The following is a 15,187-nucleotide window of genomic DNA, read 5'->3' as shown; positions in this document are numbered from 1 at the left end:
ATAAATGCTAGAAGTAGCTATTTGCAACCCCGAGTAACATATTCACATTATACTTTATTCTATCTAAAAAAAAAAAGCTGCAAAGAGAAAAAATACTCTAGATCACAACTGGCTAAGGAAAGTTTGCTATTATTTTCACACCTCACGCATCTGATTTATATGTGCCAATATCCAGGGCCCTCAAGTGTCCAGAGTCCAAATTTTCTGAAAATAACAATGCCAAAGAAGCCTTAAAAGCACAGGAGAAAGCTTTCTTCTCCCTTTTCCAGCTTAAGGATAAAAGTAGAAACAAGAAAAAGTATCATTGCCTTAGCCGAAATTAAAACAACAGCAGCCCAGGCCACTACCAAATAGGTTCAAAGATCTTTTGCAAAATGTCAAACCTATCTTTATGACTAATTTAGTAGCCATAAAGATACTTTAAACGTTGCCTGAAGGAGAAATTTTATAAGGGTAAGACCTAATTTAGCAAATTTCTTCTCTGTGTTTATTTAAACTCTTCTATTGTTATCCTCTCTTCAATCTTTCTATACATTTACGAAAAAAAAAGTGACATATTTCAAGATCTTTCAATGATTTAAGAAATCCCTCGCTGATGGGGACAATCATCTTAATCAGGATGCCTCTAAGAGCACATCAGCACCCAGTGGGGATAAGCTTTCAAGAGTCCTGAATTGGGTAGTAACTAAGCCATCAGCTGCTAACACTAAAGTAATCATTAGTAATTACTACATTTTGAAGAAAAAAGCAGAAAGAAGTATTGATTGATAAGGACAAACCGAAGAAGAACCCATGAAAAGGCAGAACACAGATCTTCTGCAAGATAGCTGAGAAGTTACATTTAACATCTAAAACAGACTTACAGGATGCTGCAGACATTTTCCCAAAAAAAAAAAAAAAACCCTCCAGTTTTCATTCAGAAAAGAATGTTAGTAGAGAACTTTTTTTTTTTTTATGCTTAGAAGGCCTTCAGCAGTTAATATTTGAAGACAGACCATCTTCGTCAACCATAAATTCTCTCCTTTGTTTAAATTCCTACCATGAGTTTTTGCGTATATGTTGCTAGCATTTCAAGCTTTTCACACTTCTGGAAGACACTAAGAGTTTTGCCAACTCATTTTTCGTACCTGTTCTCTAGAATGTTTGACAAACTTCTACTGCAGACACAAGAAGCAGTGGCAACCTCTCTGACAGCATGGCACAGACATTTTTGTGTATATACAGGCAACGGTCTCCAGGACATTTTGCCACAGAGCTAAAAAGCAGTTGTACTGCTGCAATGGGGTTGGCAGTGACATAAATGTATACCCACTGAATTTTTTCAGTTAACTTTTGCAGCTGCCTCTCAATGTCCAATTTAACACAGTTCAAGGAAATCAAGAGTGAAATAATTTGTACTCATCCTTTAAATGAAAAAAAAAAAAAAAAAACCACACACACCAAACAACAAGCTAGAATCAATCCAGTCCTTAATTTTATAACTTTAGGAGGAAAACCAAATTTTAAGTCTGTACCTAGAGCAAACATTCCTAAAACCCCCATACATTGTAACATATTATTTTCTTGGCATTTGAAAAGGGTCTTCAATTTCATTCTTACTATCAATGGCACAGCAGCAGAATTTGTATCCAAGAACATTTGACAAAACAGTTTTAACAGATTCTCTAGTTCTGCTGGAGGAGGGAAACAGGTTTTTAAGGATGTCTGACAAAGAAAAAGCTCAGCTGAAGTGTTGCCAAGATAGACAACACTAACTATTAAGCAAGTTCCTTGTAGAGAAAGTTAGGAACTTAATTGTCAATATAATTTTTTCAAAAAGATAAGGATGTAAAGCATTCATGATGCGCAACATGGGATTCCCCGTAGTGCTCCTGAGGCTGAAAATGGAACACTGGCAAACACTTCTGGGAAATAAAGTACAATTTGCCTTCTAACACACTATACAAACACAAAATTGTTTACAGGTGCTGCCATAAAGGCTTTATAATCTAAAATGACAATTAAAAGGAAAATGAAAACTATTAATTTTTCTTCCCTTTTCACATTGACTACCTGTCCCTTGCTTCCAGTCTCTTCTGGGTTTAGTTCACTATCTCTTTAATATCCTCTTAATGATTACATTAAGATAAGACTATCTAGCAAAAGAATTTCAGTAGAGTTCATAGAAAAGAAGAAAAGAAAAGCCACAAAAGGAAAGAAATTAACAGTTGAGCACATGGTCAGACAAGTTAAGTTTACTGTTTTATTGAATTATCTGGCACATGCTGTACTACTCAATTAAGCTTGTGCATACTCTGACATACCTGTTTTGTGATATTAGCATCAGGTTTGCATCAATATGGCTTTTATTCTGGCCAAGTGAGATGGATGACAAACTCAAGCGAGCAGCTTAGACTATTTCAGTGACTCCTAATTATGGCAGACAGACATTTGAGAGTATGTCACGTCCCCAGTATACGCTCCTTATGCCTGAGTTTTCGTAGCCATCCTGCTAGCACCATTGCTTATTAGAGTTACTACTCAGGACTATGGACCATATCTCACATTCCTCTTAGGAAAAATATTAACCTTGATTGTGAGAGGTAACAGCATCGAATTAACCTTTGGTATATTGTTCAACTAGTTACTACAACTCAAAAATACTCATGTAGTTTTTCGCATCAATCTGTAATTCCCTTTTTTTTTTTTTTTAATTTCAGCCATTAGACCTTAGCATCTGGGATCCAAAACTAAAGGAGCTGTTTGAACCTTCTGTTCCCGAACACACACTTAAGAGACTGCTCCTTTGATAAATTATGCAGACTAAGCTCCTCAGGTCCTCAACCTAGCATTACTCAATGCAACTGTTTATACACCAGAAGTCATACTAGCCCTACCACTATTTTCTAGAATACAGTCATTCAATTCACAAGGGCACTCCACATTCTCATGTGCACAACTTTACTTCTGGCTGTATTAAAAATACACCACTTGCCTGTGTCACTTGCTACAAACATAGTTGTCACATCTACAATGATCTCTCAATCAGATTATTTTCAAACCTGAGCTAGTAACAAATCTATGCTCCTTTTACTCCATCAAAAGTATTCTTCTGGTCCCCAGGGAATCTGGCTAGGTAAGGATTCCCTAGTCACCATTATATCAACACAATACGCAATTTTTGGTGGCCAGTCTGTTTTTTCAATTTCCCTTTCCCACAGTTTGTGCAGCTTAGTGGCTAGGTCAGCTAAAACGTAGTTTTCCTTAACCTTGGAGTTTTGTGCTCAATGGACATGAGCAGAAGAATTCTCACTCTGAATTCATTACACTTTTCCAACATGACAGAAACCACAGAAAGTGGTTAGATGACTATGTAAGCGCCAAAATTTTAAATAAACACAATATGAAGATATTGAGATGAAACAGAAATATTAGAAGCTTGTTTCCATTAATATGAAAAAGGTTAAAAAAAATCAAAACAAAGGTAAAAGTACTCAGAATATAGTCTAAAGTTATGTAACTAATTCAGTTAGAAGCAAGCTATAAACTAGCATCCTATACAAGGAGCAAGTTCGACTAAACAGAAGCAGAATAAAATGCAAAACCCCAGATACCTTATCCTATTAAAATGCTCAGTCAGTAGCTTTTAATCCACTATAAACCAGAACTGTTTCAGTGCTAAAGCCAATCTAACAGGATGCAAATTCTTCAACCCCAAATCAGTTTATTAAAATCAGTACAGTCAAATCAAGTTGAACACAAGCGACACAATGAAACAACAGATGTTTAACAACTGAGAAATACAAACTGAAGTATTTTGCATAGTCTTGCTTTTGTTTCTTGTATTCCAAGGCTTTACTTGGTAAATCTGAATTTTCGCCACACAGATTTCAATCTAGTCCCGGCACAAAAGTATTGGACTCCCTGAAGGACACAACTAATACATTTCCAGAAGAAAAAAGGTTAATCTATACTAATATTTAGTCCTTTACTGTAAACTTCATTGTCAATAGAAAAATAATTTATGTGCTGTTTATTTACTGAAATTGATGGCTTGCAATAACACATACTATGTTGTGCTACTTGCTATATTCTTCAGAGAGCGTCTCATGTCTACTAAATTTAACCCTTTCCTGAGCACACTTAAAGAAAACAAAAAAAGCTGTCAGATGACAGCCAGAACTGCCCAAAAGCTAGATAAGTACACATTTCCCGGGTAATTTCTCATCATCTTTTTTTGTCCTACACAACTTACAAGTCTTATACACTGTAGACCAAGAGATTCCAGTAGGACCCAGCTAGTTTTCTGAACAAAGAAGTCAGACTTCCTTGCTTTTTAAACATTTAAGTGTCACAACACATGCAAACATTGCAGTTTTTCCTCAGTTTACCTGCAGGACTTTTTTTTTTAAAAACAAAACATTAAGGAAAGACAGCCATCACTTGGGCTCTTCAGGCAGCACCATTTCCAAACATAGTTAGTTCTATGGCTGCATCAAAAAGATACCAATGCGCTTTCAATAACACCAAGCCAACATTTCTGAAATACAACAGAGCCAGCTACAAATCAGCAGTCATAACAAATCATTCCCTCCCACTTTGGGCAGCACATTAGTTTGAACTGTTGATACCGCGTTACACTAATTAAAAACTTTCCAAAGGATATATGTATCATTTTTATTAAATTCTACTGGTATTGACTGTATATAAAAAACCTGTGTATAAATTCATATGATATTAAAGCTTTTAGATTACTATGACCACTGATACTGATTCACTGATTGCAAGTGAATCAAAGCAATGAAACTCTGGATTTTCTGGCTATTAAAAATTGTTTGCTAAAAAAGAAAAAATAATAGCAATACATTTGCTACAGATATTCTCTCAATGAAATCTAAATACCTGACTACATACATCCAATAAGTCATGATTACAAAAAAAAAAAATAAAGCCACTATTAAGTCTTACCTTATGTGCTGGCACTAGGTTAACTAACACTGTATCCAAAAGTTCCTGCGACACAGTATCTCCCTCACAAATGATAGAGCTCATTAGATCAACCATGTGCATGTGTACTTTTTGGTTATGACCGTTGCTGAAATTAAAAACAAGAATTCTTAGTGTACTATTCATATGAAGTACAACTTCCGTTCAGCGTACTCCCTGTGGTGATGCGAAACAGCAAGGAATGTAATAATCAAATCACATGTTTTCTTACAAGTTAAAATACAGTTTCTCAGCTACACATACCACTTTCTAAAGTGTTCTTGAATCTCATGCCCTCTTAATTTACAACTGTAGTAAAAGAATAAGAGGACTGTATCTGTCCCTACCGTGAAAAGACAGTGTATTATGATTCTATTATGATATTCTATGATTCTACTCAACACTGGTGAGACTTCATCTGGAGTGCTGTGTCCAGTTCTGGGCTTCCCAGCATAAGAGAGACATGGACATCCCAGAGTCAGTTCAGCAAAGGGCCACAAAGGGATGATTAAGTGATGATTACGGGAGCAGCTGACATAAAAGAAGAGGCCAAGAGATGTGACATCTTTTTTTAGCCTCGAGAAGAAATAGCTTAGGAAGGAATTTATCATTATGTTTAAATACTTGATTTTGGTAGTAAAGAAGACAGGGCAAGACTCTTCTCATTCGTGTCCAGCAACAGGACAAGAGGCAATGGGCACAAGTGAAATACAGGACGTACCATCTAAAACATAGGAAACTTTTTTAAATTAAAGGGTGATTGAGCACTAGGAGGCTGCCCAGAGAGGCCACAGAGTCTCCATCCTTGGAGATGATCAAAGTCCAACTGGCTACAGTCCTGGGCAGAGCTGATCTGGTTTGAGCAAGAGGGACAGACTAGATGATCTCTAGCAGTACCTTCCAGCGTTCACTATTTTCTGACTCGCCTTTTTATAGCAATAATCCTCCAAATTCCTTAGAATTGCATATTGCACCATTAAATTTCAAGACCAGAATAAAATAGACACAGTAAGAGACAATCAAAATAAATTTCTTAGAAAGAAAAAGATGATTTGCAGTGTGTCTTCTTTAATTAAAACAGGCAAAATGAACAGGTTATCATATTTATGTACTACCTTTAGTTAAACTGATTTACAAAACTAAGCTCGTTAATGCAAGAGTAACACAATAGACTGAACACCTCGGTTAGAAATATCTGACCTCAACCATGCAATAATATATTATAATTGGGGGTAGCGATACTTACTTTATTACTGAAAACAGCGTTCTGTACAACTGTGTAAAAATCTCATTGCTGTCTTCTAATTCAAAGCATATGTTATAAGACTTGACCCAAGCAATGTTCTGTGTTGAACAGGAAAAAATAAAAGGAGTAGTTAATACAAGTTGAAAAATTACATTTAACAGTTACTATGAAATAAGTTATGAAGCTTACCTCAAGCAAATAAAAATATCGATTAAATTGGGGGCTTTTTGTATCTTCTAAACCTTTAAGTTGCCTTGTTATGAACATAAATATATCCTGAAAAGAACAAAGTGACAGTTATTTAATCAATTGCAATGAACTTTCAAAACTGAAATAATTATCTTTTTAAATTACCAGCATTATTCATCACTACAAAATATGCAGCAATGACAGACACACTATTTCACTGTCGAAAAGAAGATGATCTACAAAAGCATCACAGAGAATGCTTTAAATGCTTCATGTTTCTTTAAAGGGTTGAGAAAGTAACCTTTTTCTAAGGAAGGAAAAGTTTCTCTTTTCCAAAGAAAAACACTCAACTTCACAAACAGAGCTGCAACTGGCTGACATCCCACAGAAGTCAAAAGATCACTCAGAAGGACGAAGAACTTTACATTTTTACTTTATACTGCAACAGGTTTCAACAGAAGAGGAAAAAAAGCAGTACGCAACTGCAGCTTTCCTAGAGTATTACTGCACTGTATTGTTTGTGCATTTCTCAGTCATCATACTACTGACAGAGATCACATCTCTTGCAAAAACCAATAAACCAAGTTTCTCCTGTTTCCTTTATCAACTTCCAGCACCGGAAGACTTCTTCAGAAAGTCTCACACAAAATAAATTCAAGCAGGTTATAAGGAACAACCAGTTGATTATGAACAGAATGGAAACACACAGGAAGGTGTCTTTTTCAAACGCTTTTTACATTCAGATAATTAACAGCTGGAAATTCATAGCTTCTATATTAAATCAAAAGATTCAGAAGTACATATCACCAGAAACATTGTTCACAACCTCAACTGTATAATATTTCATCTAACAATCTAGGTATAAATCAAATAAATTCCAAGAGGTATAAAGTTGCCATAATAAATAGAAGAAAGTCCAACGGTTAACCATGAAAAAACTATCTTAAAAATAGTCTAGAAAGCTTTTCTATAACATTTTCAAATGACCATTTCCCCTTAGCCCCCAAGAATGAGATGGGCAGAAGATGAGAACAGGGTTTCTTTTTTCTACTGCTACAACCACAAAATTCAACCTCAATCATTAAGCTGAGCACTTACTGTGGTTTTAGGTAAAAACAAGAATTACACTACACATGACATCATCATCTCTTCCCAAAAAAAAGCACAGGAAGTACATTGTTCAGAGATACAGCTGTATTAATGCTTGAATTTGGATCGAGATTGTGCCTTTGAAGCGTTAAGTGGATGACCAGAAGAATCACTGTTTGGCTCACACTTCAGATCAGTCAGAGCACACAAACTAGACTCTTTGGTTGAAACTAAACCAAAAGACACAGTTCAAAGGATGCATCTAATGGCCTCCAACCACTGAAGAGCATTCAGTCCACAGGAAAAAGCCAGTCTGAAGATTCCCCGCTTAAAAACAAGTGCCTGAACCATTAGTCGGCCATCAGACCACCCAAAATGAGTTCCATCATGCGAAAAACTGAAGTCTCAGTGAAGGTTAAGATTCAATTCAAGAAAAGAGGGAGCATGCAAGACAATGATCAATGCCAAAAATAAAAAGAATACTTCATCTTAGAACTCATGCCCAAGGTATAATTTTTCTGTTAAACTTGTACCAATGAATCTCAATTAGTTCATTTAACAAAGTATCTTTATCCTGCAGCTTAGTATGCAACACTTTAGTGGATGTGATTCAAAGACCCTATCAAGCCCAAAACGAAATTTCCTAATTTTTATAAAGCACACATCACTGTATTGTATATGAACATGTACATTAATGAATAGCATACATGTACAATATGTCTAGCATCTGAATACTTCACAAATAATAATGGCATCATTTGAAAAAGTAATCATTTATTTCTAATTTTATTTTTTTTCCTATTCCTGTTTTAAAGGAAGCAAGACAGACTAACTCAAAAGTACTCACCAATTTTTAATAGCTAGTGTAATACAATCCAAGGTTTTTCCCTTTTTTGAGCATACAGAATATACTATTTGAACATGCATTTATAAATGCAAAACATGGGACAAAAACTTTGGCTGCACCTAAGAAATCGCAACAACTTTCACAAATTGGACAATATGGTTTCACATCAGACTCCATAAAGCAAGTCTACATTAGAACCCAACTCCAAATACAAAAGTGCTTATACTTCAACTTCAGGAATAACACTGAATGTTTTTTGTGGATTTTTGTCTTGATACCAGTTAACTACATAATGGCTTCAGTAAGCATCACAGCCATAGCTTTCACCACAGAACACATTCAGATGGTTGAAGTTCTGCTACTATATACACCATTGAACATCTCCATTTCAGACAAGTCAGGCAGACAGTCCATTTGTCCAAGTGGTTTTCTTTGACAAATACCAGTGATTACAACATCTTCCCCCCTGAAAATTAGATTTGAGCTCCAGGCTTTTCCCAGACTGTAAGGGACTTCAGTTAGAAGTTTCCAGATGCCAGAAAAGCAATCATAGATAGAATGGTTTGGGTTAGGAAGGACCTCAAAGATCATCTAGTTCCAAACCCCCTGCCGTGGGCAGGGACGCCTCCCACTAGACCAGGCTGCTCAAAGCCCCATCCAACCTGGCCTTGAACGCTTCCAGGGATGGGGCATCCACAGCTTCCACAGGCAACCTGTGCCAGTGTCTCACCACCCTCACAGTAAAGAATTTCTTCCTAATGTTTAATCTAAATCTACACTCTTTCAGTTAAAAACCGTTACCCTTCATCCTATCACTACAATGCTTGATAAAGAGTCCCTCCCCATTTTTCCTGTAGGCCTGCTTTTATATACTGGGAGGCTGCTATAATGTCTTCTGGGAGCCTTCTCTCCTCCAGGCTGAACAACGCCAGCTCTCTCAGCCTGTCTTCATAGGAGAGGTGCTCTAACCCTCTGATCATCTTCATGTCCCTCCTCTGTACCCACTCCAACAGGTCCATGTCCTTCTTATGTTGGGGGCCCCAGCGCTGGATGCAGTACTCCAGGTGGGGTCTCACAAGAGAGGGGTAGAGAGGCAGAATCACCTCCCTCGATCCTGCTCCAGTTCTGCTTTTAGCCTACTTGTGGCATTTTCCATCCCTGTTGTCAAAGCTCTTTCAACACTCAGCAAGGAATGTAAGATTTATACTGATGATACACATAAAAAACAGTGAAACCTGAAATTCTGATCCCTTCTTTCAATATCTCATCTGTCTCCAGTTAAAGATGGTGTAATCAGTAAGTAAGGTAACTGGACGGTGTGTAATCAGAGGTGCAATAATTTAGAATTAAGAACATACAGCTAACGGAAATCCCTAGGTATCTCTCCAGTATGTATGGTAACAATGGATGCACTACAGTTGAAACTATACTGTTCACTCTACTTATGAGGCACTTCCGGTGCAACCACTAGATCAGAAATTGAGTGATTTCTTCTTGAGTTATAATTGATATACCTTCTACCACAACCACCTCTCTATCCTACCATGGAAAAAACAAACAAAAACCAAACCAAAATAAAAAAGCCCCCCCTCACTCTTAAATCAAGGAGACAAAAAAAGTACACATTTTTCAGTGTAATTTTTCCCTGCAAGATTTTCTATGAGACTGGGTTCATCACTCTAGATAGAGACTGTGTAAGGGAAGTAGTTTGATTTTGGGACTTAGAAAGTAAGCTAGATTTCTACTTTTAAATAAGTAAAAATGACACAAAACAATCTAAAAATTTATTTTTTCTGAAACAAATGGGGCAGATATGTACTGCCTTTTCAAACCTGGCATTTCTCTATCAACCATCTCCATCTAGTGGGATCAGTGATGTTTGTAATTGCAGAATTTTACAGTTCACATCAGAAATCATTATCCCTTGTACAAAAATGCTTTTTCTTTGTTTCAATAGAGCCTTTATCTACAAAAATATACTAATTGTCTCTTGGTAGTTTTATTGGAAACACGGGGGTATTTTCCCAATGAAGGAATTAGCTGCTCTGCAAGAGATTATGATAAAAGCTATAGACATATCAATATTTCTAAAGTAGTAGACAACTACGTGCAAATCTCAATGACAGTTGAGTAAAATATTTGTTTTCAATATAGATCCAAACTCTACAAGTTATTAAAAGATGTACTGTATTATCACTTTATCTGATAACAGTTGACCTGATCAAACACCCTTATTCCAGAATCAAGTGAAAACCTCAGATTGCTCAGACTGAACCAAAAATAAAGGGGGGGGGAAATAAGTTAATTACATCAATCACTCATTTTAAAAAGCTGGTGTGGAAAAAGACATTGATTCAATTTACCTTTAGTTTATCCGGTGAAGTATATGGAGCTTCAGGGGCATAAATTCTGAAAATATCAGCAAGACAACATGCTACCAACAAACGTACATCCTTATCAGGATGTTTGAGGAAAAAATCTGAAGCGAGATGTAAAGCAAGATTTAGGTAGAGCTCCTTTTCTTCTTCAGAGTCCTGGTCCATATCCATGAAAGTTTTCACAACCATCTAAAAAGGGAGACAGACATCAGTACATAAAATTAAGTGCTGTGTGTAACAGGATCCTTACTGAAAGTTCCTTTTCTGGTTTTGTGCAACTCCTATGAGAAGCATAATTAGCAATGCAGTAGTACTTATTTGAATAACTAGTGTCTTATTTTTCAGGGTACAGGAAGGGCCTAGTCGAGTCCTCTATCGGCTGTTCCAACTCAGCAGAGTCACTGAAAGCCTGGCTGTAGTACTTCACATATCTTTTTGAGAAACCATATAATCAAGTTGGCCAATTAAAAAAAAAAAAAAAAAACCAAAAAAACACACAACAGCATTCACTGTTACAGCCATTCACTGAAAAATTTAGAAAACAGCAAAACTTTATTCAAAATATTTATTACCTCCTGAAGTATTTAGGGTTACAATTTATTTTCCCTCTATTCTCTTTCAACATGAGGTTTTTCTCTACTACTGCTCTGAGGACAAGTTTATCCCCTGTGCTGCCCTGAAGCAGAGCATGCACTTTCAGCAGAAGCTTATATAAATCCAGTGCAGCCCAGCAGCGTGTATGTTGTCCAGCAGGACTAAAATGCCCATTAGTCTTATTAGGATTCAGTATACTAAAGATACGGAAGAAAAAAAAGAAAGTCTGGGACACTAAGTATTTAATATTTAACACCCTCAACAGAACAAAAGCAAGAACAGCCAAAATTAGTAACTGCTAGTTGGTGAGAATTCTTATATTTAAAAAAAAAAAACCACACTATTTGGAGGAGAAAAACCTATTGACAAAACAAAGTAATTATGCTTTGTTCCAATTTCTTCTTTGAATCAGAGAGGCAGAATTATCTTAAGGAGTTCCACTCTTGTTAAAATTAACAAAATGGTAATAAAGACTTAACTACACAATCCTGAAAATTAAAGCCAAAACTCCCATTTATTTCACCAGTGCAGAAGAGTATTTTTCAAGAATAATGATGTCAGTTAAGTTCCTCAAAAAAAAAAAAAAACCAAGCCAAATAATCCACCCCTAAGAGGGGAAAAAAAAAAACCCCAAACACAAAAAAAGCCCACAACCCTTCAACAATACAAACTGTTTTACTTTACTATAGTTTCTTTTATTTAATTCCACCCCTGGGCCCTGATTTACTGTAACTGATCAGGTAACAACAAATCCTACTTTAAAAAAAAGGAAGAACTGCATAATTAGGATCACACCAGCTGTAAAGTCTTCTAGCATATTACAATCTTTTACTAAAAGGTACAGAAGAATAGTAGCTTATGCACACATATAATTTCTGTTGAGAGAAAAATAAAGTCTTCCCCACTCAGACACAAGATGAACCACCTGAAGTTCACTGGTACCCTTACACACTATTGAAGTAATTTAAAACACAGAATTGTTTTCACTTCTATGGAAGTGAAGTATGTTTTTTTGTCCACTCTAAAAATTAACCTTCCTTCAGTTTCTTTTTCCTGACAATATGACTTCCATAGTGGTCAGGAAAACAAAATCAGTCATCTTGTCTCCAGAGCAATTTGTCACAGTGTTTAAGGAAAAACAAAGTAAAACAAACTAGTGTTCCTGGCATACCTTTCTAGCTTCCTGCAAAGCGATAGGTTAGAGGATTCCTGAGCTTGAAATCACACCCAGACCACCATGATTAACACTCCTGGAGCTTCATCTTCCAAACGTGGCCCATACTTTTTAACCTATTCATTTTTTCTGGCTCCTGTATCTTTATACAGTAATAAGCTTTGAAATTTAGTTATATAACTTATGGATAAGTATGCTATTAGCCTGCTGGTCTAAAATTACTATTTCTCATTAGATGATGTTTTGGCTCTTGTGTATGAAGAGAAACCGTGGAAAAAACGCTCCTGTCATACTGTTCATCATTTTCAAATGTTTATCACCTTCTCACTGTCTTCAGTGCTAGTTCATAACTCCAATCATTTAGTTTCTATGTCCCTTCCAAATCTACTATAACTTGGAGATGGCGTGGATCAGAAATGCATAACGTTTGTGAGGTAAGTCATGCTAATATGTAAACACACTGTGCATATTTTCCATTTTATTCCCAGATTTCCCAATATTTTGTATTTATATAAATATATTGTCGTTAACAAAGAGCAGACTATCTGCTTGTGTAAATGATAAAAAAATCCACAGAAAAGTGCTTCTTCCCTATTACTTATATGAATTTGGCAGTCAGGAAAATGAACAGGCTAATAGTTCACTTATTTATCAACTACTGTTCTTTAGCACCTGAAATTCTGTTTATACCGTAGGTCTATACACTTGTAGCGTAGCCTGGATCATCCAAGCCTTCATAAAAGAAACAACATGTGGTTTTCTCCCTGCCTGTGTAATGATGAATGCACAGCCAGAATAAAGGGCTGACAAGAAATACAGGACATCCTGCAAAGTACACTTCTGTTCTGTCATCTTGATCTGTCTTGCAGGAGAAGGGACTAGACTTTCAAGGCTAAAAATGAAATTAATCTATAGGGGAAAAAAAAAAGTATCAGTAGAGAACTCTGTGCATTTTTACAAGCTGAAAAAAATACCCAAGTGCTAAAAAATGATTTCTTTTGTTAGGAGTCACTCATGTATAAAGTTATAAATGTTGTCTTCTGTTCAACATCATAGAATGCATTATACCAACTAAAGTCTCTCAAGCGCAACTCCCAAAGCATGGACAGGTTACTGGGGGGAGGGGAGAAGGAATCATTGAGTTTGAGGGTTTTATTTGTTTTTGTTCATTTACCAGTAGTTCCAACTGACTTAAAACTGCTTCTTAAGAAAACAAACTCCAAATTAAGCTCTTCCAGCTGTTAGAATACTTAAGGTTCCTCTCCCACATCTGTTCCCTCCTGTTTCACTGGGCAAACCCAAGTTGCAGGCATTCCTTCTGCACAATGCTAACAGGCCTGTCTTTTTGTGAGAATACATGGATAGATTAAAAAAAAAAAAATGTAGTAACATGATTATCCCCCAAATCTCTCCAACCTTCCTGAAGAGTTAGACCAAATAAAGTGGTCAAGAAATTCAGCAGACAGAAACATGTAGTATAATCAAAGACTTTCATTACAATATAGACTGAAATAATGAGAATAAAAGTGGGTTTTATAATCAACTCAAAGACCACAAATGCATAAAAAGAGTGTACTCTGACACATTCATACTATTTCCAAAATTATGACACTATGTTTTCCAGTATTTTCTTCTCTAAAAAGTACTGATTTACTCTAGAAGCTGAAAGAAAGTTTAAGTAGTATTTGAAATTAACATAGCTTGTTTCCATTTGTGATTTTTTTAAACTTATTTAAATGTTTTGGGACAAGTCACTTCAAGAAAATTGTAGAACCAAAGGCGTAACAGCCAACTAGTTCTTCCTCTGAGCATAGAAAAGGTAAAGCCCAAACGAAAAAAAATAATAATCCTTTCAGATAGAAAATATAGTAATGGGATCACTGAATGCTGTATACAACACACTTAATTCGGCAAACAGTTACTTGCTTACTAACCTTTAGTCTTCTCACCATCTCTTCTTTAGATATTTTATCAGAGATTTCTTTGACTCCTGGAGGATATGTGATTTTTCCATCATTGGCTCTCGTCTTTGAATGAGCCATGATTTCACGATTTTAAAACTGTGGAAAGAAATTAAGAAGTCAATGTTGTTTAGCTAGTTTATGTTTACCTTACCTGTCCCACTTTTACAAACAAAACTCAACTAGAAATATACAGACAAAACCCATAAAAACAAAGAGAAAAATGGACAAAAGATTTTGATTGTTTCAGTAACCTATATTGTGGCAGACAGCAACCGTTGATATTCAGGTAGTTTATCCTATGCTACAGTAACACTTTAAAGAAGTACACAACAGAAAAGCTAAACCCCCTCATTCCTAAGTGTATTTGGTCTTCACATGTGGAGATAGAACCAGGATTCTTCTCATCTTATTGTATGAATTGTTACTGCCACTCGGTAATAAGTCCTAGCCAGCTTAGATCTTAGACTCTATGAGAACAAACATCTGAAGTGAACTTTGTGTTCTCCAAATGATTAAATAGAGCACAATTTCCCCAAAAGTCTAAACAACAGTGCTGTTGAAGTGTTATATATCACTAATTTTAATTTGCCCATACTGCCAGACAAGCAGCAGATAGAGAATGAAGCAGGGAAAAGAAGAGAGGAGACCAAATGGAAGTCATCCCTCTATGCCATAAAGCCAAGTTTTTAAGTAAAAGACTGCCAATAAGCAATGGTATCTTCTTCCAAAATTCAACTATGA

At 36.0% G+C, this 15,187-nt stretch overlaps 1 protein-coding gene across 3 annotated transcripts in view; it reads right to left on the bottom strand.

The window, feature by feature from the left end:
• The window catches only part of PDS5B (PDS5 cohesin associated factor B), a 118,946-nt gene that overhangs the window by 82,020 nt on the left and 21,739 nt on the right, over positions 1 to 15,187 (bottom strand). For all 3 annotated transcript variants that reach the window (XM_063332497.1, XM_063332509.1, XM_063332506.1), the window contains exons 2-6: positions 14,417 to 14,542; positions 10,700 to 10,903; positions 6,401 to 6,487; positions 6,212 to 6,309; positions 4,948 to 5,074 (exon numbers count right to left, since the gene is read on the bottom strand). In XM_063332497.1, coding sequence (XP_063188567.1) covers positions 4,948 to 5,074; positions 6,212 to 6,309; positions 6,401 to 6,487; positions 10,700 to 10,903; positions 14,417 to 14,524 — 624 coding nt within the window. In that variant the 5' untranslated portion in view covers positions 14,525 to 14,542. The remainder of the gene's footprint in view (positions 1 to 4,947; positions 5,075 to 6,211; positions 6,310 to 6,400; positions 6,488 to 10,699; positions 10,904 to 14,416; positions 14,543 to 15,187) is intronic.

Source organism: Chroicocephalus ridibundus, chromosome 1 (assembly GCF_963924245.1).
Source record: "Chroicocephalus ridibundus chromosome 1, bChrRid1.1, whole genome shotgun sequence".
NCBI classification, from domain to species: Eukaryota; Metazoa; Chordata; class Aves; order Charadriiformes; family Laridae; genus Chroicocephalus; species Chroicocephalus ridibundus.
Note: the sequence above shows the minus strand (reverse complement) of the source record. Positions and strands in the feature narration are given on the sequence as shown.